Here is a 25542-nt window from a genome sequence, read left to right as displayed (position 1 = left end):
GTTCTGCAGCAACTGATGGTTTCCATGGTTGCCAGGAAACAAATTGCTGCATGTCGTCATGACGACGCACTGGAGCTTTAAATCTAATCTGGCATTCAGCCCGTTTCATCACCCAGCTGAAACTGGAGACGGAGTCAACCTGAGCTGAGAGAGTGCACAATGCTCACACTGAACGAGCTGCGAGTGCATAAATTTGTTTTTTGAATAAATTCTTCCATTTGAGAAAAACTGAAAGGAAGGAAAATTGGAAATAAAAAATAAATTATTCAAAAGAATAAATATAAAAATAAATGAATAAATGAACAAAGGCACTTTTCAATGTTACAATAAGAGAAGATCGACATTCAAGTGTCAGATTTGACTGCAAAGACGTTTGGGAGGGGGTGTGTGTGGGGGGTTGCAGGACATATTTGGGGGGGCAGATGTGTGTGTGTGTGTGTGTGTGTGTGTGTGTGTGTGTGTGTGTGTGTGTGTGTGTGTGTGTGTGTGTGTGCATTTGGGGGGGGGCGGACACGACAGATGGGGGGGTCTTCAGCAGGGTGTGTCAGACTTCCCATTAGAGATGTTCTGGGCGGCATGCGCGGCGTGGTGCACGGCGTCTGAGATGGTGCAGAATACCCCATCCTGGTGGTGGAAGCCCCCACGGTCCAGTGCATCCAGGATCCCTGTGCCACAACGGGCCAGAAGCACCTGGACCCCCACGTTCTGGAAGTCCCTGCGGACCTCCTTCAGGGCACCGACGCCGGCCGAGTCCAGGAACAAGATGGCGCTGCAGTCCAGCACGATGCTGTGTACGCCGCCGGGGTGGTCTGGGGACACCAGGACTCTGGTCACGCGCCCGTCCTGCACCTCATTACCCAGAACCCCCCTATGCTCTGCCTCGTTACCCAGAACCTCCCTCTGCAGCTTGGTCTTCTTGTTCAGCTTCCTGCGGCGGACCTTCTCCTGCACAGGGTCCAGGCCCACCGCCTTAAACAGCGCTGCCTTGAACAGCCTCTGGTTGGCGTAGTAGAGCGGAGCTGGGTATCTGAAGACCGGGACGCCGGGCGTCGTGCAGAGACCTCGGTACGACGCCACGTCCTCATAGAGCTCCTGGACCTGGGGGGCCCGGCCCAGCTCCAGGACCTGGGGGGGCAAGACGACAGTAGAGGGTGAGACAATCTGACTGCTCAGGAACCAAACTTCAGCACCCTCAGAAAGACTCTCCAGGTTCCCCAAACACGAGCTGCTGTTCAAACAATAATCCATTTATTATTCACCTTGGGGCAATTTTCCCCCGGGACCAACTCCAGTTCTATGCCTTGCTCAAGGGCACTGGCTTGTCTCTATGGTGGGAGAAAACCTGTGTAAACCCATATCAACACGGGGAGAACATACAAACTCCACAAAAAAGGCCCCAGTTAGGATGGAAACCACTTCTTGGTTTGAGGCCAAATTAAATGGGACAAGTTTAGCTTGTGTTTTATTGGTCACTGCACACACCACCAACACATGTGCAGCTACGGCTATGTTTCTTTTGCATGCTTTTAGTGGGGGTTCTTACCATGTTATATGAAGGAAACCCCATGTGAGCACGGGGAGAACATGCAAACTCTATAACCCACTAGAGGACAGTACCAGCAGCACCTCAGGCGGGAATCCAACCCGGGATCTGAGGCAGCAGTGAAATGCAATGTGCTCTTGGTGTGAGGCCTCCATGACACTATGAACACCCTCCATTGAGGTACTGGTTCTGCTGATGTAGGTGTGATGTTCCCGATCGGTTTTTAGTTTGTTCTCCTGCTTTTCCTTCTCTCTGAGTTCTGAGCCAAACTGAAGTTCACATAAAGCCCATGATGTTCTACCCAGAGTTTGAGCTGCGATCACCTCTGGCCAGTGTGTTTGTTGGACTAATGATAAGAAATGATAAGAGTGTAAGAGCATGATCTGATATTTTGGATGGATTTAACCTCTGAACAAATTTCAAGCAAAGGTATATACACTGCGTTCCAAATTATTATGCAAATTGGATTAAAGTGTCCTAAACATTTCATTTTTTGTTTTTTGATTAAACTCATAGATGGTATTGTGTCTCAGGGCTCTTTGGATCACTGAAATCAATCTCAGACACCTGTGATAATTAGTTTGCCAGGTGATCCCAATTAAAGGAAAACTACTTAAGAAGGACATTCCACATTATTAAGCAGCCACAGGTTTCAAGCAAAATGGGAAAGAAAAAGGATCTCTCTACTGCCGAAAAGTGTCAAATAGTGCAATGCCTTGAACAAGGTATGAAAACATTAGATATTTCATGAAAACTTAAGCGTGATCATCGTACTGTGAAGAGATTTGTGGCTGATTCAGAGCACAGACGGGTTTGTGCAGGTAAAGACATAATGAGGAAGGTTCCTGCCACAAATTCATGGGATGAAGAGAGCAGCTGCTAAAATGCCGTTACAAAGCAGCAAACAGGTATTTGAAGCTTCTGATGCCTCTGGAGTCCCGCGAACCTCAAGGTGTAGGATCCTCCAGAGGCTTGCAGTTGTGCATAAACCTACTATTGGGCCCCACCCTAACCAATGCTCACAAGCAGAAAGGGTTGCAGGGGGCCCAGAAATACATGAAGACTAATTTTCAAACAGTCTTGTTTACTGATGAGTACCATGCAACCCTGGATGGTCCAGATGGATAGGGTAGTGGATGGTTGGTGGATGGCCACCATGTCCCAACAAGGTTGCGACATCAGCAAGGAGGTGGCGGAGTCATGTTTTGGGCCGGAATTATGGGGAGAGAGCTGAGAGGCCCTTTTAGGGTGCCTGAAGGTGTGAAAATGACCATGGCAAAGTATATAGTTTCTGACTGACCACTTTCTTTCATGGTACAAAAAGAAGAATTGTGCCTTCCGTAGCAAAATCATCTTCATGCATGACAATGCACCATCTCTTGCTGCAAAGAATACCCCTGTGTCATTGGCTGCTATGGGCATAAAAGGAAAGAAACTCATGGTGTGGCCCCCACCTTCCCCTGACCTCAACCATATTGAGAACCTTTGGAGCAAGGGGTGGGAGGCAGTTCGCATAAAAAAAGCAGCTCTGGGAGGCTATTCTGACGTCCTGCAAAGAAATTCAAGCAGAAACTCTCTAAAAACTCACAAGTTCAATGGATGCAAGAATTGTGAAGGTGATATCAAAGAAGGCGCCTATGTTCACATGTAACTTGGCCTGTTAAGATGTTTTTGATTGAAATAGCTTTTGATTTCAGTAAATATGACCTCCTAATGCTGCAAATTCAACAAATGACCATTTTGAGTTCTTTACAATCTATAAATGTTTTGAAACTCTGTTGTGCATAATAATTTGGAACAGTGCATTTTGAGGTTTTTATTTTTGAAAAAAATACTGTCATCATTGGGAGGTTTGTTCAATAACATTCAAATTATACCCTAACGGTTGATGACTTGAAAATTATGCTGACTGTCATTTGCATCCACTATTTAGGAAGATCAGAGAAAAATATCATTTGCATAATAATTTGGAAAGGCTAGCAGAGGCATGATGGCTTAGTGGTTAGCACTGTTGCCTCACAGCAAGAAGGTCCTGGATTCAAACTCCAGCCATCCCAGGTCCATCTTGTGTGGAGTTTGCATGTTTTCCCCATTTTTGTATGGGTTTCCTCCCACCATCAAAAGACACGTATATTCGGGGTTAATCCTGTCGGTGCCCCTGTAAATGAGTTCTTCCCCAGGCGCCACACTGCTTGTAGGGTGGGTCAAATCCAGAGGACAAATTTTGTTTCAATGTATGTGACTGCTAAGAAATGACAAATAAAGAAATCTCTTAATCTTAAAATGACATGAGTGGAGCCTAAGCAGCGGCTCTGCAACGGAGGGAAACCCGGCAGGCTTCTCATGTTTCCCTGGACTGTGAGAACAGGAGGAACTGACCAGGGCTCGCTGCGTCCGGCACAGGACACAGAAGGCTGACACCAGGACTCCGACCAGAAGACCTAGCTCCGTGTTGACCAGTGCAGAGGTTGCCATGGTAACCAACCAGATGGAGGCGTCGATGCGGTTGGTGAGCCACATGCGAGGAACGTCGCAGAACTTGCTCAGAGCACCGCGGAGGTTGACCACGATGATGACCGCCAGCACACACCTGAGGAGAGGAACAGGAACTGAAGCAGCAGCAAGGAACTCTGGCATGTGAACCCAGAGTTCCTTTGTGTGTGTACTCGTGTGTACTGAGTGTATTCTGTGTACTGGTGAGTACTATGTATACTGGCATGTCGTGTTTATCCTTGGAAGCAGTTCTCTTGGTAGATAAGAACGTTAGGAACATTTTCCAGTTGAACATCAAGCCAGAAGCTTTGGGTTGAAGCGGAAATGTTTCACTAATTAAAGGAGATTTATTGTCATTTGAGTCAACTTTCAGTGACCTTTAGTGACCTTCAATGGTCAGAACAGAGATACTACAGCTTGAATTTTTGGAATATGCTTGTGTGCTGCAACACATAGTACAATGAGTTCATACTAAACCCTGATCTCAACAAATGGTAGACGTTCCCCTAAAGCAGCAGTCCTCAAAAATCCCCAGAATCTTCACACCTACAGAATATTCTGGACTTCTGGCTAGTTTTAATAATAGAACATCAAGAACCTCCAGGCTGTTCATCCCCAGCAACCTCCTAGACCTCAATACTGTTCACACCCACAAAGTGAATGGTGTTATATTGTTAGAACGTTCTGCAACACACAGAACAGCATTAAACTCCAACAAACAATGTTGTGGGACTGACAGGAAGTCATGCTACAGGAAGTGATATGGTTGACGTACTTCTGCAGGGCGTGAAAGAGCGGCGCCACCAGCAGCAGGACCAGCAGCAGCACCAGTGCAGTGACCAGGCCAGACATCTGGCTGTGGCAGCCGGTTGATTCCTTCACCAGCGACTTGGTGAGGGCAGCGGAGGTGGAGAAGCAGCGGAAGAAGGACGGTATGATGTTGCAGAAGCCGATGGCGAACATCTCCTGGTTTGCCGACACAGCGTATTCGTGCTTCTTGGAGAACAGCTCTGACAGCGACACGGTGATGGCAAAGCCCACCACGGCGATGGAGAGGGCGTCCAGTGCCACACGGGGGATCAGCCACCAGGCTGGAGGCTGGGGGGGCAGGAAACCGGTGGGGATGGACCCAGCCACGCCCGAGCCGTACTCTGCCTCGAAGCGGCCGAAGTGAGAGACCAGCGTGGCGATGATGACGACAAACAGCTCGAAGGGGATGGGAGCCTGCAGGACAGAGGACACACACTTCACTTCCTGTTCTGAAAGTGGGTGGAGCCAGAACCAGAATCTATGTAGGACCAGGGGAGTAGTTCCTTAAAGGAGCTTATGTTGGATGCCTGATATGACCCTGATATTTATGTACATACTGTATATTATGACATATTTCTTATATATAAAATAATGTAAGTAATTGATGTATATAAGTTAATTTCAAATATATAAGAAATTCAACACTGAATTACGTTTTTTAACAAGCTGCAGTTTTTACTGTGTTGGAGATGTATTTATTATATTCTAAATATATTCATTATATTCCCGCACACCAAGTCGGAGACACATTAAAGTGTTTCATTCAATTACAGGTAATTTATTATTTATAGAACGAAACTATTGTAACATTATAAATTAGATTTTTATGCTTTTCTGTCTTCATTATTATCTTCAGCATTTTAGTAATCATGTGTTATGTTATGTGTTAATTATGTAAATGTTGTTTAAATATTGTTCCATCAGTATATCTTTCTGCTCTGTGGATCATTCTGTACTGATCTGTGTTCCACTGATAGGTTGATCCATCACACACCTCCGTTTGGGGAATACCCGGGATCCACTTGTCCATAACAATACTCTTAGTGGTACAACCATTAATTTTATGAAAACCCTTTGTACTTTACTTCGGAAATGCCACCTGCCCATGGACTCAGCACAGTCCTACTCTTTGTTAAGGAAGGTTTCTTTTTTAAACTCATGTCATTTGGTATGGGGGGTGATACACCTTTTAAAAGGACAAAATCCTGCAGTTCAGCTGCTATCACTTCTGAGAAGTTACTCCACGCAGAACACTTCATATTAACCATTACTAACTAACTGAACAACTAACTGACTAAATGATTAAGTAACCGACTGGCTTAGTAACCGACTGACTGACTAACCGACTGACTAAGTAACTTATTAACTGTTGCAACACTAACTAACTTTTTACCTAACTGACTGACTGACTATGCCATAGCTGATGACAGACTGACTTTGAGCTTGTGCTTCAGGCGGTCGTTGAGCTCCTTGGCCGGCACAAGGAGAAGCAGGCTGACCAGACTAGTCAGCAGGTCGCACAGGTTGGTGCTGCCCAGGTTGGCCAGCAGGTGGAACCAGGTCTTGACCAGTGGGAACCAGCCCTGTGGCCGTGCCAGCTTTAGGCCCAGGAGGTACTTCATCTGGGAGGTGATGATGGTGAGGGAGGCTCCGGTCGCAAAACCACTGAGGAGGGAGTCTGACAAGTAGACTGAGACAAAACCCACCTGGAAGACTCCCATCAGGACCTGTGGGGGGGCAGGGGGCTCAATCAAACAGCAACTTCCACATCAAGAGCTTCCTGCTGAAAACCAGTTAAAGTAGAAACAGTTTATACCTCTGAACAGATCCTGCATTTTCCTCTGTTACTGCTAAACTGTACTAATATAATAATAATAAATACTGTAATAATAACTAATCATTAACAGCTGGGAGACTGCTCAATATTATTATGTCTTTCAGAGGTATACTTACATGGAATCAGAATGATGTGAGATCTTTCAGGATTCACATTGAGCCACACCCCGTGCATGATTCACTGTACCTTGTTTCCCATTGACACCCAGTGACATCATCATTGGGGTGTAGCCAGCGAAACACTCATTCTCCGCCTAGTCTGAGTTTTCTACTCATTACAAGAGATGATTGTGGTGTGTGGATGGTCTGGTTGAGCAGCCACACCCGACCTGGATCTAGGTGATTGGGATCAGAGTGGCTGCATACCTGTTGCTCGTTGGTTGGTCTAATGAGCAGCAGGAAAAGCAGCCATCTGCACAGTCACTCAGGATAAGAGCCCTGTCATGACATGTTCTATCCTGGCTAATTCCCCCTAGCCTCCTCTCTACAATAAACTGGTGTCTACAACCCATCGTCTTCTGTGTCTCTGTTCCGAAGGGCCCTGCAAACGCCACTTGGGTGGCGTGTAGCAGGCATATGCCACAATGATATATCAATCTTGTGTCAGATTCCCTCTGGTTATCAATCGATCAAACGATTAGATAATCACACAGAGGAGGCAAAATGCTGCTGTTCGCTTCCTGCTCATCTTCTGAAAATCGAACCCGTGCGGTCAGAGTGGTTACCTGGTAAACGCCTGCGGTGAAGGTGACTGTGGCTCCCACCATGATGGCATAGCAGCTGCTGTCACACTCAGCCCCAAAGCTGCCGTTCCCCTGGCCTGCCAGAGGGGCGGCGCTGTGGTTCCCACCACTGAGGCCCTCTGTGAGGTATCCTGCCTCAGCTAGCTCCCGGTCCACCACCTGACCCACCATCAGGCACAGGACCCCAAAGATCCCCACGGATATGTGCCTGGAGGTGCCAAACAGGGCGTAGATGATGGAGGAGAAGAAGGAGGTGTAGAGGCCGTAGACGGGATCCTGGCCAGCCAGCAGGGAGTAGGCGATGGACTGGGGGACCATAAGGATCCCCACGATCAGCCCGGACAGGACGTCGCCAAGGACCCAGTCTCGCAGCCGGTAGCGAGGCAGCCACTTTAGGATGGGCAGGAAGTCCTCTGCTGCAGCTCTGGCCTTGGCCCACGTGCAAATGCAGGGTTTCCTCAGTGCACGTGAAGCGGAACTTTTCCAGCTCATTTTGTCATCTTTCTGCACTCGTTCCAGGATGAGAGGACGCCGTCTGCCGCCCCCTGCTGCTGCACTGCAGCACAACTCCTCCTCTACCTGCATGATGCAGCGCCGATCTGCAGGGAATGAAGAAGTAACACGTTTCAAATCAACTGTAAGGAGGAGGGGCCAGAAGGCACTCTGGATAGCGGTGATGTCATACCTCTTACCTCATTTCACTTCTAATAATGCAATGAACTCAAGTTTTCAGTTTGCAGCTGGATGACTGATTTCATATCATTTTCAGCAAATGATTTTTCAATTAGATTTAACATGAAACTGATGCTTTGGGCGCCATACATATGTACTAAAGAAATAACGTATTTATTGAATACATTTATTTTAAATATATGAATAAATGAATAAACGAAAATAATTTCTCAAAAACAAGTCAAAGACGATCATATTTCTTTTCAAGGGGATAATATAAAAACAATGTTGGATTCTGTTTGAAATTCTGACTCAAACAGCCGTTTCTTTAGCACACGATTAATCCAGTTGAAACCAACATAGGATTTTTCTTATGTTACACAATCCAACCAACGGGTCTGTCCAGGGCCGGCTCTTACTTTCGTCAAGGTAGGAGGCTGCCGAGCGTGCCATCCAGGGGGAAAGGGGGATGCGCGGAGAGGGAGTGATCGGGCACATTTTGCGCCGACGTCTCTCTCTCTCCGACGGTACCGACGATGCGTTGCCAGCAATGGGCTGACGGCGATCGGCGCCAAAACAGTACTTTTATTTTACGTCTACTAATGGAACGAGACAAGTGTGTATGGAAGGAAACCGTGCAGAATGGGGATACGCCACACCTATAACGATTGTTTTAACCCCCCGCTGCCCCCCGGTGAGACCCGGTGCTCCGGCCCGGGGCACGGTGCGCTGTAGGCAGCCTGTGCAGCTGGTAGAGCCCGAACAGAGCCTCTGCCAGATTGATGCGTCTGTTTTTTTTTTTTCTTTTAATTTTATTTATTGCAAATAAAGCTGTCCCTGAGCAGATGGAGCGCAACATTTTTATAAAAAATACATTTCTGCTGAAACTCTGCATATTCTATTCCGATTGTTAATTTCTAGATTTTAACAATCACAAGGCTTGTAGTTAAATCAATCAGTGTGATTTATTATTTTTTTATAATACGATAGTTAAATTAAGATATGTTATTCATGTAAATTCATCTAATTTCATCATAACACGTGGGCGTGACCGACAGAAAAGAGCAGTTAACGTGTATCAAATGTTGTGTTGGTCATACTATAGAATGATTTATTGCTTGTGTTTAGTGAATAATACAGAAGATAAGAAACTTTAAAGAAAATCCATACTCAATAGATATCGCAATATTGATCTAAAAAATAAATCACAATTAGATTATTTTCCCAAATCGTCAGCCCTAACATACCACCCTAAAGAAAACACACCTACCCTCTATTATTCTCTCCATATTAAACACAGAGAGAGTGTACAACCAAAGAAACACTGGCACCTGGTGTTTTGGTGGAATACTGCAGTCAATACACAGAACTATGTCTCACTCCTGGGCCACACCACAAGCAACACGACACCGTTGCCAAATCAGTGCGAAAGCGTCACTTGATTTTTTTGATTGGTCAGTTCACACCAGGTCTGTCTTCATTCTAGTGACTCAAGATGGCGGCGCGTGCGCAACGCGCGGCTTGGCGTCTCTCCGGCTTGTGCGAATTAGTGTTTATTTACCTGACTATCCTACTTGTTTTCACTCGAAACACTCGAGCGAAACAAACCTACAGAACAGAAACTCGCTATTGGACATACATCAAAGCTGCAAGAACTTAGTTCAACAACACCCGTTCAACACCCGTTCGTTTATCACCTGGTCCCCGGGCGCGTCCACGTATGCTGCCCACTGCTCCTGGCTGTGCCCCCGGAGGAAGGACAAGCCAGGATGGGTCAAATGCAGAGGATCCATTTCTCCGGCCACCATCAAAGCATGTGCATGTGTGTGTGTGCAAGCATGTGTTGTAGTGTGGTGTGTTGCGTGACGAATAAAGACTGTTTCTTCTTCTTTCAACTTCGATCAGCTCCCTCCGGAGCTGATCAGATCACCGCGACCAGATGGACAATTGTTACCGACCGGAAAGGCTCGTAGACGGAGACGCGACTGCAGGCAGAGACAAGGTAAGCGAGGTGGAGTGCGTGCTAAGCTAAAGCCTAAACTAAGACTAAACCCGCACCGAACTGCGCTGCCTAGCATCTTCCTTGCCAACGTGCGTTCTTTGTTCAACAAGCTGGACGAACTCAAGATATGGACCCTCACACAGAAAAGCCTTATGGACTGTAACGTCATGTTTTCCACTGAAACATGGCTTAACAACGACATTACAACAAGCGTGAATCTCTATCTCTATCTTCAGAGCGGACAGGACTGCAGAATCTACGGGGAAGAGCAGAGGAGGCGGCTTATGCATTTATGTAAACAAAACTTGGTGCACGGACTGCATCACTCTTGATGCCCATTGCTCTGCTGAACTGTAGTATTTAATCATGAGATGCAGGCCCTTCTACCTTCCACGTGAGTTCAGCTGCATTGTTTCCATTGCTGTGTATGTTCCACCTGATGCCAACAGCAAAGTGGCAATGAAGGAACTTTCTATTGCCATTAATAAGCTTCAGATGAAACATCCAGATGGGGCTTTTGTCGTCACTGGAGACTTTAACCATTGCAACCTAAGAACTGTTCTCCCTAAATTTCACCAAAATGTTACTTGCTTCACAAGAGGCAGTAAAACTCTAGACCATTGTTATACAAATGTTGCTGCTGCTTACAAAGTCACAACCCTCCCCCACCTTGGTCAGTCTGATCACATTTCTCTGTTTCTCACGCCAAAATACTCCCCTCTCATTAAACAAGTGAAACCAACAACAAAGACTGTTAAAGTCTGGATGGACTATGCAGATCCCACTCTTCAAGACCAGCTCCAACACACTGACTGAAAAGGGTTTTTGCTGATGCCACCAAGGACTCTCATACCAACATTCACACAGTAGCAAAATCTGTCATAGATTATTACCTCAACGAGTGGGCAGAGGGAGTGACGACACATAAATCAGTGAAATTATTCCCTAACCAGAAACCCTGGATGAACAAAGAAGTTCGCCTTCTCCTCAAAGCCAGGGACCCAGCTTTCAGGTCGGGAGACCAGGAGGCCTACAGCTCTGCCAGATCCAGTCTGAGGAAAGGAATATCCAGGGCCAAATTCAACCGCAAGCTGAGGATTAAAGAGCACTTCAACTCCTCTCACCCCCGGCGTATGTGGCAAGGCCTACATACACTCACCAACAAATCCCCATGCAACTCTCCCTAACCCTCCTCCACTTCCCTCCCAGACGAGCTGAACCACTTCTACGCTCGATTTGATTGGGAAAACAAGGAGGCACCCTTCAAGTCAGCTGTTTCACCAGACGAGGACACACTCCAATTCTCCACCTCAGAGGTCTGCGACATCCTGCGCGGGGTGAATGCTCGGAAAGCTGCTGGCCCTGATGGAGTCCCCGGACGTGTGCTGCGAGCCTGCGCAGAGCAGTTGGCTGGTGTCTTCACTGACATCTTCAACATGTCAATAGCCCAATCAACAGTCCCCCACAGTTTTGAATCTGCCACCATTGTTCTGGTGCCTAAACACTCTACAGCCAAGGAACTGAACGATTTCCGCCCTGTTGCACTGACCATCATTGCAAAATGTTTTGAGAGGCTGGTCCTCTCACATCTGAAAGCCTGCCGGCCCCCTTCACTGGACCCGTACCAATTTGCCTACCAACGCAACCGATCAACAGAGGATGCTATCTCCACAGTGCTCCATCTAGCACTCACCCACCTGGATAGCCCCAAAACATATGTTAGAACGCTGTTTATTGACTTTAGTTCTTGCTTCAACACTGTGATCCCCTCCAAGCTGATCTCCAAGCTCAGCCAGCTTGGCATCAGCAACTCACTCTGCAACTGGATTATGGACTTCCTTACTAACAGATCTCAAGCTGTTAAATTGGGGAGTCTCTCCTCCACTATCAGCCTGAACACTGGTCGGCCGCAGGGCTATGTGTTGAGCCCTCTGCTCTACTCTCTCTTTACCCACGACTGCGCCCCTGTTTATGGCTCCAATGCCATAATCAAGTTCGCAGATGACACCACTGTAGTGGGCCTGATCAGAGATGAGGATGAAACAGCATATAGGGATGAGGTTCAACATCTAACTACGTGGTGTAAAAACAATAACCTGGAACTCAACACCAAGAAGACCAAGGAGATCATTGTGGACTTCAGGAGAACCAGGAGCAGGGCACACACCGCCCTCCATATCAGCGGTGCTGAGGTGGAGCGTGTGTCTAGCTTTAAGTTCCTTGGGGTCCACATCACAGAACATCTCTCTTGGTCCCTCAACTCCTCCAGTCTGATGAAGAAGGCACATCAGCGCCTTCACTTCCTACGGACCCTTAAGAAAGCACAGTACAAACTGCATCTCTGTCTGGTACGGTAACTGCAATGTTGCCGACCGCAAGGCACTACAAAGAGTAGTGAACTCTGCCCAAAGGACTATTGGCTGTATACTCCCCCCCCATCCACAACACATACCATGACCGCTGCTTAAACAAAGCCAAATCCATTGTCAAGGATGACACCCACCCCAACCATGGACTTTTCACCCTTCTCCCATCTGGCAAGCAATACAGGAGCCTGCGCTCCCACACCAGCAGGCTCAAGTACAGCTTCTTTCCAGAGGCTGTAACTGCTTACCTGTTGCATCTCACTTTCTGCAATGTTAACCTATTTACATTTACTGCCTTGCAGTTTATAACTGTTTACACTCACTACAGCACTGTTTCAACAATTGCCCTTGCGCTGCTATCGCCTAAAAAAAACCCCAAAAAAACCTGCACAATACTTTTAGGTTTACTTTTTTTTATATTCCATAACCTGACCAAAACCTGAACAATATACATAGATATACTGAGATTAGTGTTCATATTTCACATTTGCGGAGATTATACGGAGTAGCCGGGCGCGAAAACCCTGAGACGTATCTGAGCTACCCTGAGGGCTCCAGACTATATTTTTACATTAGTAGTACTGGTGCTCCATACTGAAGATTTTAGGAGCACCAGCACTTAATTTAGGAGCACCACTGAAATGGACATGCAATGCAACACATTCATATTTGTTCCATCTTAACTGTATAACTGATACATGCTTGAAAAAACAATGTGCTGTTTTATTTAAAAGGAAAAAGTCAAAGTGAAGTAGTGCTTTAAAAGAAAAATTCCCTGCGTTAAACGGTGCCTTTTTAAACATAAAAACCAAATAATAAATTAACAAATGTAAAGATAAGGTCAGTACTGTCACGATCCTCCCCTACCTTGATTCTCTGTCTCTCTCTAGCCCTCTCTAGCTCCCCCTGTCTGCCTCGAGGTTGCTCTGTCCTTCTCTGGCTCCCTCTGTCTGTGTCTGGTGTCACATAATTTCCCTGTCCCCAGTCAGTAATCTCTGCACCTTTCTCGACACTACTTGTATTTAACCTGGTCCTATTCACTCTGTCTGTGTCGGCTCTGCATGTCATTTCGCCTGCTCCATGTCCCTGCCTGTTTCCCTGTGTGTGTGCCCTGGACTCTGAGTTCCTGATTCTCCGTCGGCTCCTCTACTACTGGTCCCTGAGTCCGGATTCCCTGCCTGGTCGTGAGTCCCTGTCTTCCCTGTCACGAGTCCCTGCCGGTCCTGATCCTCCGTCTGTTACCTGTTCCGGATTCCCAGTGTTTTCTCAATAAACCCCTGTCTATTCTCCCTTAACTGTGTGTCTTGCGTGTCTTGGGTTCCTCCTCCTGACCACCACCACCCTAACAAGTATATTACTGGCATTAACAACCAACAAGTAAACAGGGAACCAAAGTTCCGTTCCTAGCACCAGGTCGTTAAGTGAATTGGTCGATAAACGAGGACCCGTGTTATTTCATGGTAAGGGGGCATGGATGGTATATATAGTGTATATAGTGTTATTTCACGGTAAGGGGGCATGGTGATTTTGAATGCTAGTGTAGTTAATACTGACAGACTGCGGTAACAAGACTGAGAAATAGTGATGAGATGTCTACAGTGTATATAAAGGGTGATGCGTGATGAGATGCTTGACGTTGAGACGGAGCACAGTGTACGATACAGACTGCTCAGAGAGCTGGTCATAAGTCCGAACGGTCGTTAAACAGGTAGGTTGTTAAGTTATGCCTCCTGGGCATCAAACTCCTCCAAGCTAGTTCCCTCAAGATTTATTCTAATCAGGTGAATCTAAAATGACGAAGGGTGAAAATGTGGACACAGTGGAGGCACTGTGTCCACATTGTCACCCTTCGACATTTAATCCACTGTGCTGATCATTCCCTTTAACACACAGAAGAGGACATGGAGAGGACGGGCATAATGTGCACAATCTATAAGATGTTCTACAACTTTATTAAAAATGTATTTATTTAGGAACTAAAACCATTTGTCCTTTATTATTTTTAATTTCCACATGTGACATGTAAACAAATAAGTTTTTATGAACAGGAAGTTATCAGTATGAAAACTTCTAGGACCCGCCTCTTTCATCTGATTAGCTAAGCGACCATCATGTTTCATTTCATTGGCATTGATGAGCACCGCCGCTGTTTGTCTCGAGTCGCACGAGAGAGGAAGGTGGTGGCGCGTCATGCAGAGGAACACAGAGGATTTCAAGCTCCAAACCATAATGTTTAGTGAAGGTTGATGGTGAGGTGATATTTCAATTGGCAGCTCGGGCATAGCACCAAATTGAGGCACAGAAATCGGCGTTGTGATTAATCGGTGGTAGACACCGATTCTATAGGAATCGGTGCCATAGTGGTATTGGGAGGGAGGGGGAGAGCAGGAGAGAGAGCAAGAGGGAGAGAGGGGGGAGAGAGGGGGAGAGGTAAAATCTGGTCTGTAGAGCTCTCAAGTGGACATATTGTAAAAGATATCATATTTCATTGGGTTGGAGACCACTTTTTCTTTAAATTATTGGAATGCAAAAGCTGCAAGCCCGCGTAGCCCAGAGCTCCAGCAGTGCTGACTGAGCTCTGGACCGCCGGAGTTCGAGCCTGCTCCCTCCTAAGTTTTCAACATTCACGACCAAATTGTCCTGGTTTTCACCACAATTTAAATGATAATAATATTACACTTATTTTCAGCACTTATATAGACGTTTATCATGTTCTGTCCCACTCATTACCTAACCCAATAAAAAAAACAATGCACCACGAAACATATGCGATAATAATATAAATAATTATAATAATAATAATAATAATAATAATAATAATAATAACAAATATGGCTGCAGGAAACAATACATAGGTCTGGTTTATTAATTTTAGGTACACAGGTATTAGAGTTTCTTGGTTTCTGTGAAATGCATCACAAGTTGCCAACATCAAACATGGTTGAATTACGTCCATAGTACTTTTTTTTTTTTAATATTGTGACTGACCTTGAGGACTGGATTTTTGGACAATGGCTTCTTTATTGTCTTTGGCTTTCGTCTATTTTTCAGCATCTGCCACATCACATTTCACACATCAGCCATTTTATATATGTGGTTGATGCATATCAGGGTTGATAATAAAATATTTTCACGTAATGTAGCCCGAAAAATAGAGCTGTAGGTGTAAAAAAAAACAAAACATGAGAGGTTTAGGAACCTCGCAGCAAGATGCTTCTGCTTGGTGTGACCTTCCTTATTGAATAACATGGCAAAGTTATTCATGTGTTGCCGTGATGCTGACGTGTCGCTTATGGTATGGCCTAGCGGTCAGCCTCAAGAGCTTCACACACACACACACACACACACACACACACACACACACACACACACACACACACACACACACACACACACACACACACACGTCTGTCTGTCAGTATCTAACTCTGTATGAAGCCCTGTCTGTAGCTCTGCAGACCTGCCAACCTTGCGAAAATACTGTAAGTAGCATAACAGTGAAACAGGGCGTGGCCTTGGTTACTGCAGCTAAATGACTCCATCAGTTATGCACACTGTAGGATAATCACATCGTATGCCAGCTACTACAGCTAACTATATAGAGTATACTAATTAATCTCATATAATCATCATGTGATCATGTGATCGGATCACATGATAGGACATCTGCACTTATGGACTACACTGTACCACAATAGTGAGATTGCTGATTTTGACACTGTTTATTATTCACTATGGAACAATACTGGAACATGAAACCGTCACTGAGTTCCAGTGAAATACAATATGGTCAGGCCATGAATAAATAATTTATCTAATCTTCTTTGTTTACCTTGAAGTATCCCCAAACAACCAACATTTTCTTTCTTTCTCTATTTTTTGAGCATCAACTATGCAACTACATTACATTACGTGGTTTCGGGTTTAAGTATCAGAACATTTTTACCAGTACTGTACATGAGAACAGTAGCAGGCTGTAAAATTGGCACAGAATTGAAAGTATCTTATGTTATATATATATAACAGCTGACCAACAGCTGAACAGCTGACCATCCTATGCCGTCCATTTTATCTTGCCGGGAATTTAGCACGGTCATCATTACAGCCGTTTATATCCCACCGAAAGCGGACACCGACGCAGCTCTGTCGGTTCTGTACGATGTGTTGTGTGGATTTCAGAACAGACATCCCGATGCGGCTGTGGTGGTGACTGGGGACTTTAACAGGCCAACCTTAAAAAAGTTCTGCCTAATTTCAACACATCACGTGTGCCACCAGGAGAGATAGAACTTTGGACCATTGTTACACACCGTGCAAGAACGGATACAAGACCGTCTCGCTCCCTGCTTTCGGAAAATCAGATCACGCCACGATCTCGCTGGTTCCTGTTTACAGGCCTCTGATCGCGCGAGAACTGGTGGTGACAAGGGATGTGAAGCGGTGGACGGACCAATCGGAGGCTGCGCTTCAGGACGCTCTGACTGACGTAGACTGGGATATGTTCCAATCAAGTTCAAGTGACGTCAGCGAATTAACGGAGGTTGTAGTAAGTTTTGTAACTACGCTAGCGGATAATATCGTTCCCACGGTGAAAGTTTGTATATTCCCAAACCAGAAACCATGGGTTGATAAATCCATCCGCTGCGCTCTGAATGCTCGCACGGCCGCTTACAACGACGGTCTTGTATCTGGAAATATGGACATTTACAAAGCGGCGTCGTACAATCTGCGGAGGGCGGTGAGGGACGCTAAACGGATATACAGAGAGACTGTGGAGCTACAGATGGAGCGGGGGGACACAAGACGCTTGTGGGAGGGGCTGCAAACAATAACTACAGGAGCAGCTCCTCCCCAGCCACGAGTGTGGACGCCTCCCTAGCAAACCAACTGAACTCCTTTTATGCGCGGTTCGAGTCTGGCAACAGCACCGCTAGCTCGCCGGCTAATTGGAGTTACACCGCTGGGGATGAACGCGCACTCTCAGTGTCCGTGCACAAGGTCAGGAGGGCTTTGATGCGGGTGAACACCAGGAAAGCTGCGGGCCCAGACGGCATATCTGGGCGAGTACTGAAGACTTGTGCTAACCAGCTAGCTCAGGTGTTCACTACAATATTCAACATCTCCCTGGCTGAATCAGTGGTCCCGTCCTGCTTCAAGAGGTCCACCGTCGTTCCTGTCCTGAAGATCGCCTCTCCTGCCTGCCTAAATGACTACCGTCCGGTGGCCCTCACCTATCTGCGCCTCCCTCCCCCGCACCTTGGACCCGTTACAGTTTGCGTACCGGCAAAACAGATCCACGGATGACGCGGTCTCTCAGGTACTGCACACCACCCTCACGCACCTGATGAGCCAGAAGGGGGCCTATGTGAGAATGCTGTTCATCGATTATAGTTCAGCTTTCAACACCATAGTCCCCACCAGACTGGCTCTCAAGCTGAAGGAGCTCGGACTGAATGCTCCGCTGTGCGTCTGGATCCTGGACTTCCTCTCTGCCCGGCCCCAGGTGGTTAGGGTGGGGAAGCACATGTCAAGGTCCCTCACCCTGAATACAGGATCCCCCCAGGACTGCGTCCTCAGCCCCCTACTGTACTCCCTGTACACACATGACTGTGTGGCCAGGTCCAGCTCCAACACCATCATAAAGTTTGCTGACGACACCGTGGTCGTGGGCCTATCACCAACTGCGATGAAAAGGCCTACCGTGAGGAGGTGGCGGACCTGTCACTATATATATATATATATATATATATATATATATATATATATATATATATATATATATATAGCCCCCTCAGGCGAGCTGGCAGGACTCCCATGCCCACCCATGCCCCGAGCAAGGGGAAGGCCCGCCCCACCGCAGCTGACCAGACGCCCCACCCGGCGTGAGTGCCAAGTGCCCATACACATAGCAGCGTGTGCTCAGCGCGCGGGACCTGGATGTTTTTTGGAGTAGGATTTGTGTGCAAGTGTATGTGTTCTAAGATAATATGAGTGGGATTAAAATTACGGGACGGACGAGAAGCACACTTGGGCAGGAGCGAGACAGGCAAGGTGGCGGCTGCCCGGGGCATCCCCACCCACATCACTTGCACCCAACCCATCCCGCAAGCCCTCGGCCAATTGTGTAGTGTATGTGCTGAGTATGAGTTTTGGCACTGGGAGAGATAGGTGAATTGTGACTGGATCCCCCCGCCCCCAACCCCAGCCCCAGAACCCACAACCACACCCCAAACCAACACACGGACGCCAACTGCAGGTACTCCCCAGGAGCACGAAACCCCACCCCCCCACCCCCAGAGACAGACCTGCTCAACACAGGTAAAGGAGTGGGCGCCACCACCCAGACTCTCCAACTCCCCCATGGGGCTCCGGGATCCCCCCACGAACACAGGCCTACGCACCACGGGCGTCCCCAGAGCCGCCCGGGCAGAGCCCCGGCAGACCGGGAGGATCCCCACATACCACAAAACACCACTACATTGCCCCGACTAAGAAAGACTCAAGCATTAAATGATGGAGTTATGTCAGCGATAAAAGTAACCCATATTTCATTAAATGAATCAACATTGTTTTTGGATAGCCAATAGTTTTTCCATTGAGATCTTATCCATTAATAACTGCAACCATTGGGATGTGGTGAGATTATCTCTCTTTTTCCAATTGAGTAATCTTGTTTTCTTGGCAATTGTTAAGGCGATCAAAATGGGTTGGTTGTGTTTAAGTGGTGGGTGAATGAGGAGAGGTCACCGATAAGACATATAGACCGGGAGACTGGAATGCTGCAACCCAGAAGGGTTGATAGCTTCTTGGTGATGTTGGTCCAGAATGCTATGGTAGGTGGGCAGGGCCAGAAGGCATGAAAGTAGTCATCTCTGGTATCAAATATCTTGTATTCTGGAAAAGGGATTTTTTAAGTGACCGATATGAGTGAGATGTTCAATCATTTGAGGTGGTTGTTCGTCAATTTGATTTTAACTTTTAGAGACTGCTGTAATTGAAGGAAGTGAAGGAACCCGTGGCCACCGATATTATACCTTTGGGTTAGGTTGGGAAGGATAGAAGCAAATTGTTTTCAAAAATGTGTTCCAGATGAGTAATTCCTTGTCTTTTCCAAGACCTAAAGATTATTGGTCTGATTTTAACCAGAAAATCAGGGTTGTGCCAGAATGGTGTGAATTTGTCAGGAGATAGAGTGTGACCACTGAGTTTGAGGAATTTCCACCAGGCTGAGTTTTTGCGATAAATGGGTTTTTAAAGCAATTATGTTTCCTTATTGATTCAGTAAGGAATGGTAGATCAGACAATGATGACTCTTGACATTCTGTTTGTTCAATGCCTCGACAGCCATGGGCCAATTGTTGCTGTGGTTGTAACCATTTAATTATAAATTGAAGATGGTTTGCTAGATGGTAGTATCTAAAGTTTGGGAATGCTAAGCCTCCACAGTCTTTGTTTTTCTGTAGGGTTGCTAGTTCAATTCTCGGTTTCTTGCATTTCCAAAAACATTTGTTGACTATTGAGTCTAGAGTATTAAACCACTGTACTGTTGGTTGCACTGGAGTCATTGAAAATACATTGTTTATTTTTGGAAGTATATTCATTTGCACTGCTGCTATCCTACCAATTAGTGAGATGGGTAGGTTGTTCCATCAAATGAGGTCTTCTTCAATGGATTTGAGCAATGGAGTAAAGTTAAGAGTAAACAAATCTGACAGATTGGTGGAGATATCAATACCAAGGTATCTAATATTGACCGTTGTGATGGTCAAGGGAAGTTTTTGGGTTGCAGCATTGCAGTCCCTCCCACTGAGAGGTAAGACTGGTTTTAGTATTTATTGAATAGTCTGAGATAGCTGTGAATTTAGATATAAGATTGAACACCTCCGGGAGGGGTGATATTGGGTTCCGTACGTACAACAAGATATCGTCTGCATACAAACTGATTTTGTGAACAGAGTTTCCTATGCCTACGATATTACTCTTTGGACAGATGGCCGCCGCGAGGGGTTCAATAAAGATGGCGAATAGTAAAGGGGAGAGCGGACATCCTTGTCTTGTGCCGCGTTGTAGAGTGACCATTGGTGATGACAGAAGCAGATGGGGAGTTGTGGAGGATTCTGGTCCATTGAATGAGTGACTCTCCAAAGCCAAATTTGTTGAGGATTGAAAAGAGATATGTCCAATTAACTCTGTCAAATGCTTTTTCAGCATCTAAAGAGGCTATAACAGTATTTAAGTTGTTCCTTTGAGATATGTTGATCAGACTGAATAAACAAGGTATATTGCTGGATGAGTGTCTGTCTTTGACAAAGCCATTTTGGTCTAGGTGAATTATAAATGGAATTACTTTTTCCAATTCTGTTGGTCAGTGTTTTGCTTATAATCTTAAGGTCGCAATTAATAAGGCTTACGGGTCTATAACTGGAGGTGAGGGTTGGGTCCTTATTGGGTTTGCGCAAAACCGAAATGAGAGCAGTAATCTTGAGTCTTGTGCGGAGGCTTGGTGGAGGTTGAATTAATCTCTGTAACCATTCTGATAAATAATGGGGATATAGGTGGCCAGAAGTGTTATAAAATTCCACTGAGGAGTGATCTTATCGTTTCTCATCTTATTGTTTGATATATTAGATTCATTATATTAGTGAAATAGCTTATTATAAAAGTCTCAAAATATGTTATTGATGTCTTGCATGTTATCCTCCCCTGTGGATCTTTGACGGCTGTAATAAGTGTTTTTTTCTCTATCGCGTTTCAATTGATTGGCAAGAAATGTACCTGATATGTCATTGAATTCAAAATAATTTGCTCTTGTTCGTTGTATAAGGAATTGTGTCTTTTGATGGATGATATTATCAAGTTGAGATGTAAGAAAAGTGTTGGCGGACTCCAGGCTGAAATGTCTGTTAGATGAGACACGCAGCTCAGGACTCACTACGTCGACGTATTAAGTTTTTTATTTTTTGTTGTTAGTTGTGTCATTGAAGTTAGTTAGGGGGTGATGGGACAGTGCACCCAAGGCAAAAGCTATACTGCAAAAGCTATTGCTGCCCATGCTTTCCCATAGATAAATCTGGGATTTCCTCCTTTACATTCCTTTCCACTGTCATAGTATTGCAGGAAGTTTTTAGGGATACATAACTACACAAACAAATGACAAGTAGACAAAGATAAACATAGAACAATGCAGGATTAAACATACATAAAGTGAGAGAGAAGTAGGGAAGGGGAGTTAGGAGGGTGAGATGAGAGTGAGCGATATAATAAATCCTGACATAGATAGCATGCCTATTTCTACATCTTGCAGTATATAATAACCAGAATTTCAAGAATACATACATAATGATCAAAATAACCAGGGTGTGGTGGAGGAGTCTCGGAAAAATAGACCGTCTATTTATAATTTATCAACAACCTTCGATACGCGTTTACCCTTCTGCCGGTTCTCCTTCAGGATGGGGTACAGCACCTTCCGTCGGTCGTTGATCTACCAGGGGAATTGATCGTTCATACCCGGCGTGGTTCCTTTCAGCTCCCATCCTTTGCTTTTAACCAGCTCCTAGTGCCTGAAGTGTTCAAATTTAGCAACGATGGAGTGGGGACGGTCCCCCATACGGTGTCCCAGTCGATGAACCCGGTGGAAGGTGATCTGCTTCACGGTGTCTGTCGTGAGTTTCAGGGTGGTGCGGAAAAAGTCTTTCACCATATTTTCTGGGGACTCTGTGTTGTTCTCTGGGATACCAGAAAAGATGAGGTTGTCCCGCATACTTCTGGATTGTATTTCCAGTATAGTCTCTTCATTATTTTATTTTATTTTTTTACAACTTCCATCTCCGCTGCGAGATGCTTCACTGAGGATTTGAGATGCATGTTGTCTTCTTTCATCTCGCCAACCATCCGGTGCAGGAAATCAAGGCTGACTTTGATCTCGGTAATGTCTCGGAGAAGTGGTCCAAGCATGGCCAGTTTCTTGTTAATCTCATCCAGGACACTCACCTCATGCCTCACGCCCCCTTTGTGGCACGGTGGCGCAGTGCATTGCACTGCTGCCTCACAGCAAGAAGGTCCTGGGTTTGATTCCCGCCTGGGGCGCTGTTGGCACCGTGCTCCGGTGGGTTATCTCCCAAATAGGAGCCTTTCTGTGTGGAGTTTGCATGTTCTCCCCGTGTTCACATGGGGTTTCCTACACCTCACGTCAGTAAGGACCCCCACCAAAAACATGCACCCATCATGGTCTGACCAGCAATGGACATTTATCACCTGGTCCCCGGGCGCGTCCACGTATGCTGCCCACTGCTCCTGGCTGTGCCCCCAGAGGAAGGACAAGCCAGGATGGTTCAATGCAGAGAATCCATTTCACCGGCCACCATCAAAAGCATGTGCATGTGTGTGTGTGTGCAAGCATGTGTTGTAGTGTGGTGTGTTGTGTGATAAATAAAGACTGTTTCTTCTTCTTTCTTCTTCTTCTCACCCGGCATGAAATTGTCTGTGTCCGTTGCTGAGTCGGTCTTCTTCCTTTTCGCGGGATTATTGCGGTCCTGTTCGTCTTCCATCACGTATTCGTTATAAAAAAAAAAAAAATCGATATTATCCTCAAGGTCCTCCACTTTGGTATCGCGCACTGTTCCCTTTTTCATATTTATTTATGTAAATATTATTTGCATCATCGCCGTTCTCAGTCTCGTTCCAACAGTCTGTCAGTATTCACTACACTAGCGTTCTTAATGGCCACGTCCCTTTACCGTGAAATAACACCATATACACTATATATACACTGTATACACTATATATACACACTATTATTTTTTAATTGTAAGTCGCTTTGGTTAAAAGCGTCTGCTAAATGACTAAATGTAATGTAATGTACTATACACACAATATATACTATATACACTATATACACTGTATACACTAGATATACTTCAGACACTATATATACCATACACACTATATATACAATATATACACTATATACATTAATCTCATCACCATTCTCAGTCTCCTCACAGTTTGTCTAGTATTAGTGTAGTATTCACTACACTAGCGTTCTCAATGGCCACGCCCCCTTACCGTGAAATAACACGGGTCCTACGACCCGGTTGTAGGAACGGAACTCGGTGGTTAAGTGAGGAGTACCTATGTGTATATATATATATATATATATATACACACACATACACACATATATATATACACACACACACACACACACACACACACACACACACACACACACACACACACACACACTTTAGTTCCAGCTGGCATTTTGTACCTGAGTATTTTGACGAAGAATTGCGTAGTTTATACACAAAATGCGTGCAGGTTTGCAGGTCTGGCTCTGTATGAAGCTCTTTATGAAACTATGTCGCTCTGTCGGACGCTCTATCAGTAGCTATGTCCGTAGCTCTGCCTTACACTGTATGAAGCTGTCTGTAGCTTTGTATGAAGCTGTCTGTAGCTCTGTATGAAGCTGTCTGTAGCTCTGTATGAAGCTCTGTATGAAGCTGTCTGTAGCTCTGTATAAAGCTGTATGAAGCTCTGTATAAAGCTGTCTGTAGCTCTGTATAAAGCTGTATGAAGCTCTGTATAAAGCTGTCTGTAGCTCTGTATAAAGCTGTATGAAGCTCTGTATAAAGCTGTCTGTAGCTCTGTATAAAGCTGTCTGTAGCTCTGTATAAAGCTGTCTGTAGCTCTGTCTGTCTTAATGAATGAACGCTTTGTAAACAGTTTGTCAACGTGGACACTGAGAAGCTGAAGGCACGGATTAAAGATACAACTCTAAATATATAACTACATGTATACTGTACACACATTACTATTACTCTCGGTGGAATGGCGTCACTCACCAGCCGTAGATCCCAAACTTTTTGATCCAAAGTTTTACTTCAAATCCGTCGCTCGGCTGCGTGTGCGTGATGACGGCATGTGTGACGTACGGCACGACGCTACGTCATGTGAGCCATGAGCCTCGCGCACACCTCCTCTTAAAGGTAAATACACGTAAATTTCAATGATGGGTTTTATGGATTGTAAAAATAAGTGAAAAGTGTGTGTGTGTGTGTGTGTGTGTGTGTGTGTGTGTGTGTGTGTGTGTGTGTGTGTGTGTGTGTGTGTGTGTGTGTGTGTGTGTGTGTGTGTCTGTGTGTGTTGGTGCGCGTGTGTGGTTAGGGTTAGGGTGGAGTTATATGAACTAAACATTTTCAACTTTATAAAACTGACTCTGTTAGTTGGTGATGTGGCCTTCATAAATAACACATTTTGATATTAACTTAATATTTTTACTCCACAATACAAAACTTGGTGTTTTTGGAAAACGCCCATTGTCTCAGATCCACCGGGGGCGGGGCTATGTGGCGAATAGGTTTCTATGACGACTGGATTTGTGCAGACAGCCAGACAGACAGACAGACAGACAGATAGCTATATAGAAAGGAATAGTGTGCCATAGTTTGGGGGTTATAATAATATTATGATGAGAAATAAGTGTTTTTCTCAGGCGTCACTCAAGATGGTGAGTGACGTAATGTCATGCAAACTAAATAAAGAGATAAATAAAACAAAATATACAGTGCTGATGCTCCTTTATTGAAGTTCAGTTTGAATTAAAATAAAATAAAATAAGACTTTATTTTGACTTTCAGACTATAACCCTGAATCAGGAGAAGATAACTCATCTTACCTAACCCGAGAAGTTATGGGTTCAGTGGCATATCATCCATCAGGAAACAGAGATACCAAAAGAAACAGGTGGGGAACCAGAGGAGAGAGAGGAACCTGAGGAACCAGGGGAAACAGAAGAACCAGAGGAAACAGAAGAACCAGAGGAAACAGAAGAACCAGGAGGAACCAGTGGAACCAGTGAAACCAGGAGGAACCACAATAACCAGGAGGAACCAGAGGAAACAGAAAAAACAGTTAAACCAGAAAAAACAGGAGAAACTAGAGGAACTAGGAGGAACCAGAGGAACCAGTAGGAACCAGTAGAACCAGAAGAACCAGGAGGAACCAGAGGAACCAGAAGAACCAGGAGGAACCAGAGGAAACAGGAGGAACCAGAGGAAACAGAAGAACCAGGAA

The 25542-nt window shown here is 45.5% G+C and overlaps 1 protein-coding gene across 1 annotated transcript; it reads right to left on the bottom strand.

Moving 5' to 3' along the window:
- Positions 1-531: 531 nt before the first annotated feature.
- On the bottom strand, positions 532-24329 carry slc26a2 (solute carrier family 26 member 2; the record flags this gene model as incomplete). Its single annotated transcript, XM_080008278.1, has 6 exons — positions 24312-24329; positions 7408-8024; positions 6283-6573; positions 4812-5260; positions 3923-4133; positions 532-1125 (listed from the first exon to the last, which is right to left on the bottom strand). The coding sequence occupies exons 2-6, from the start codon at positions 8008-8010 to the stop codon at positions 532-534; spliced, it is 2148 nt and encodes a 715-aa protein (XP_079864404.1). The 5' UTR covers positions 8011-8024; positions 24312-24329.
- Between the last annotated feature and the right edge of the window lie 1213 nt (positions 24330-25542).

Source organism: Zeus faber (genome assembly GCF_960531495.2).
Source record: "Zeus faber genome assembly, chromosome: 10".
NCBI classification, from domain to species: Eukaryota; Metazoa; Chordata; class Actinopteri; order Zeiformes; family Zeidae; genus Zeus; species Zeus faber.
Note: the sequence above shows the minus strand (reverse complement) of the source record. Positions and strands in the feature narration are given on the sequence as shown.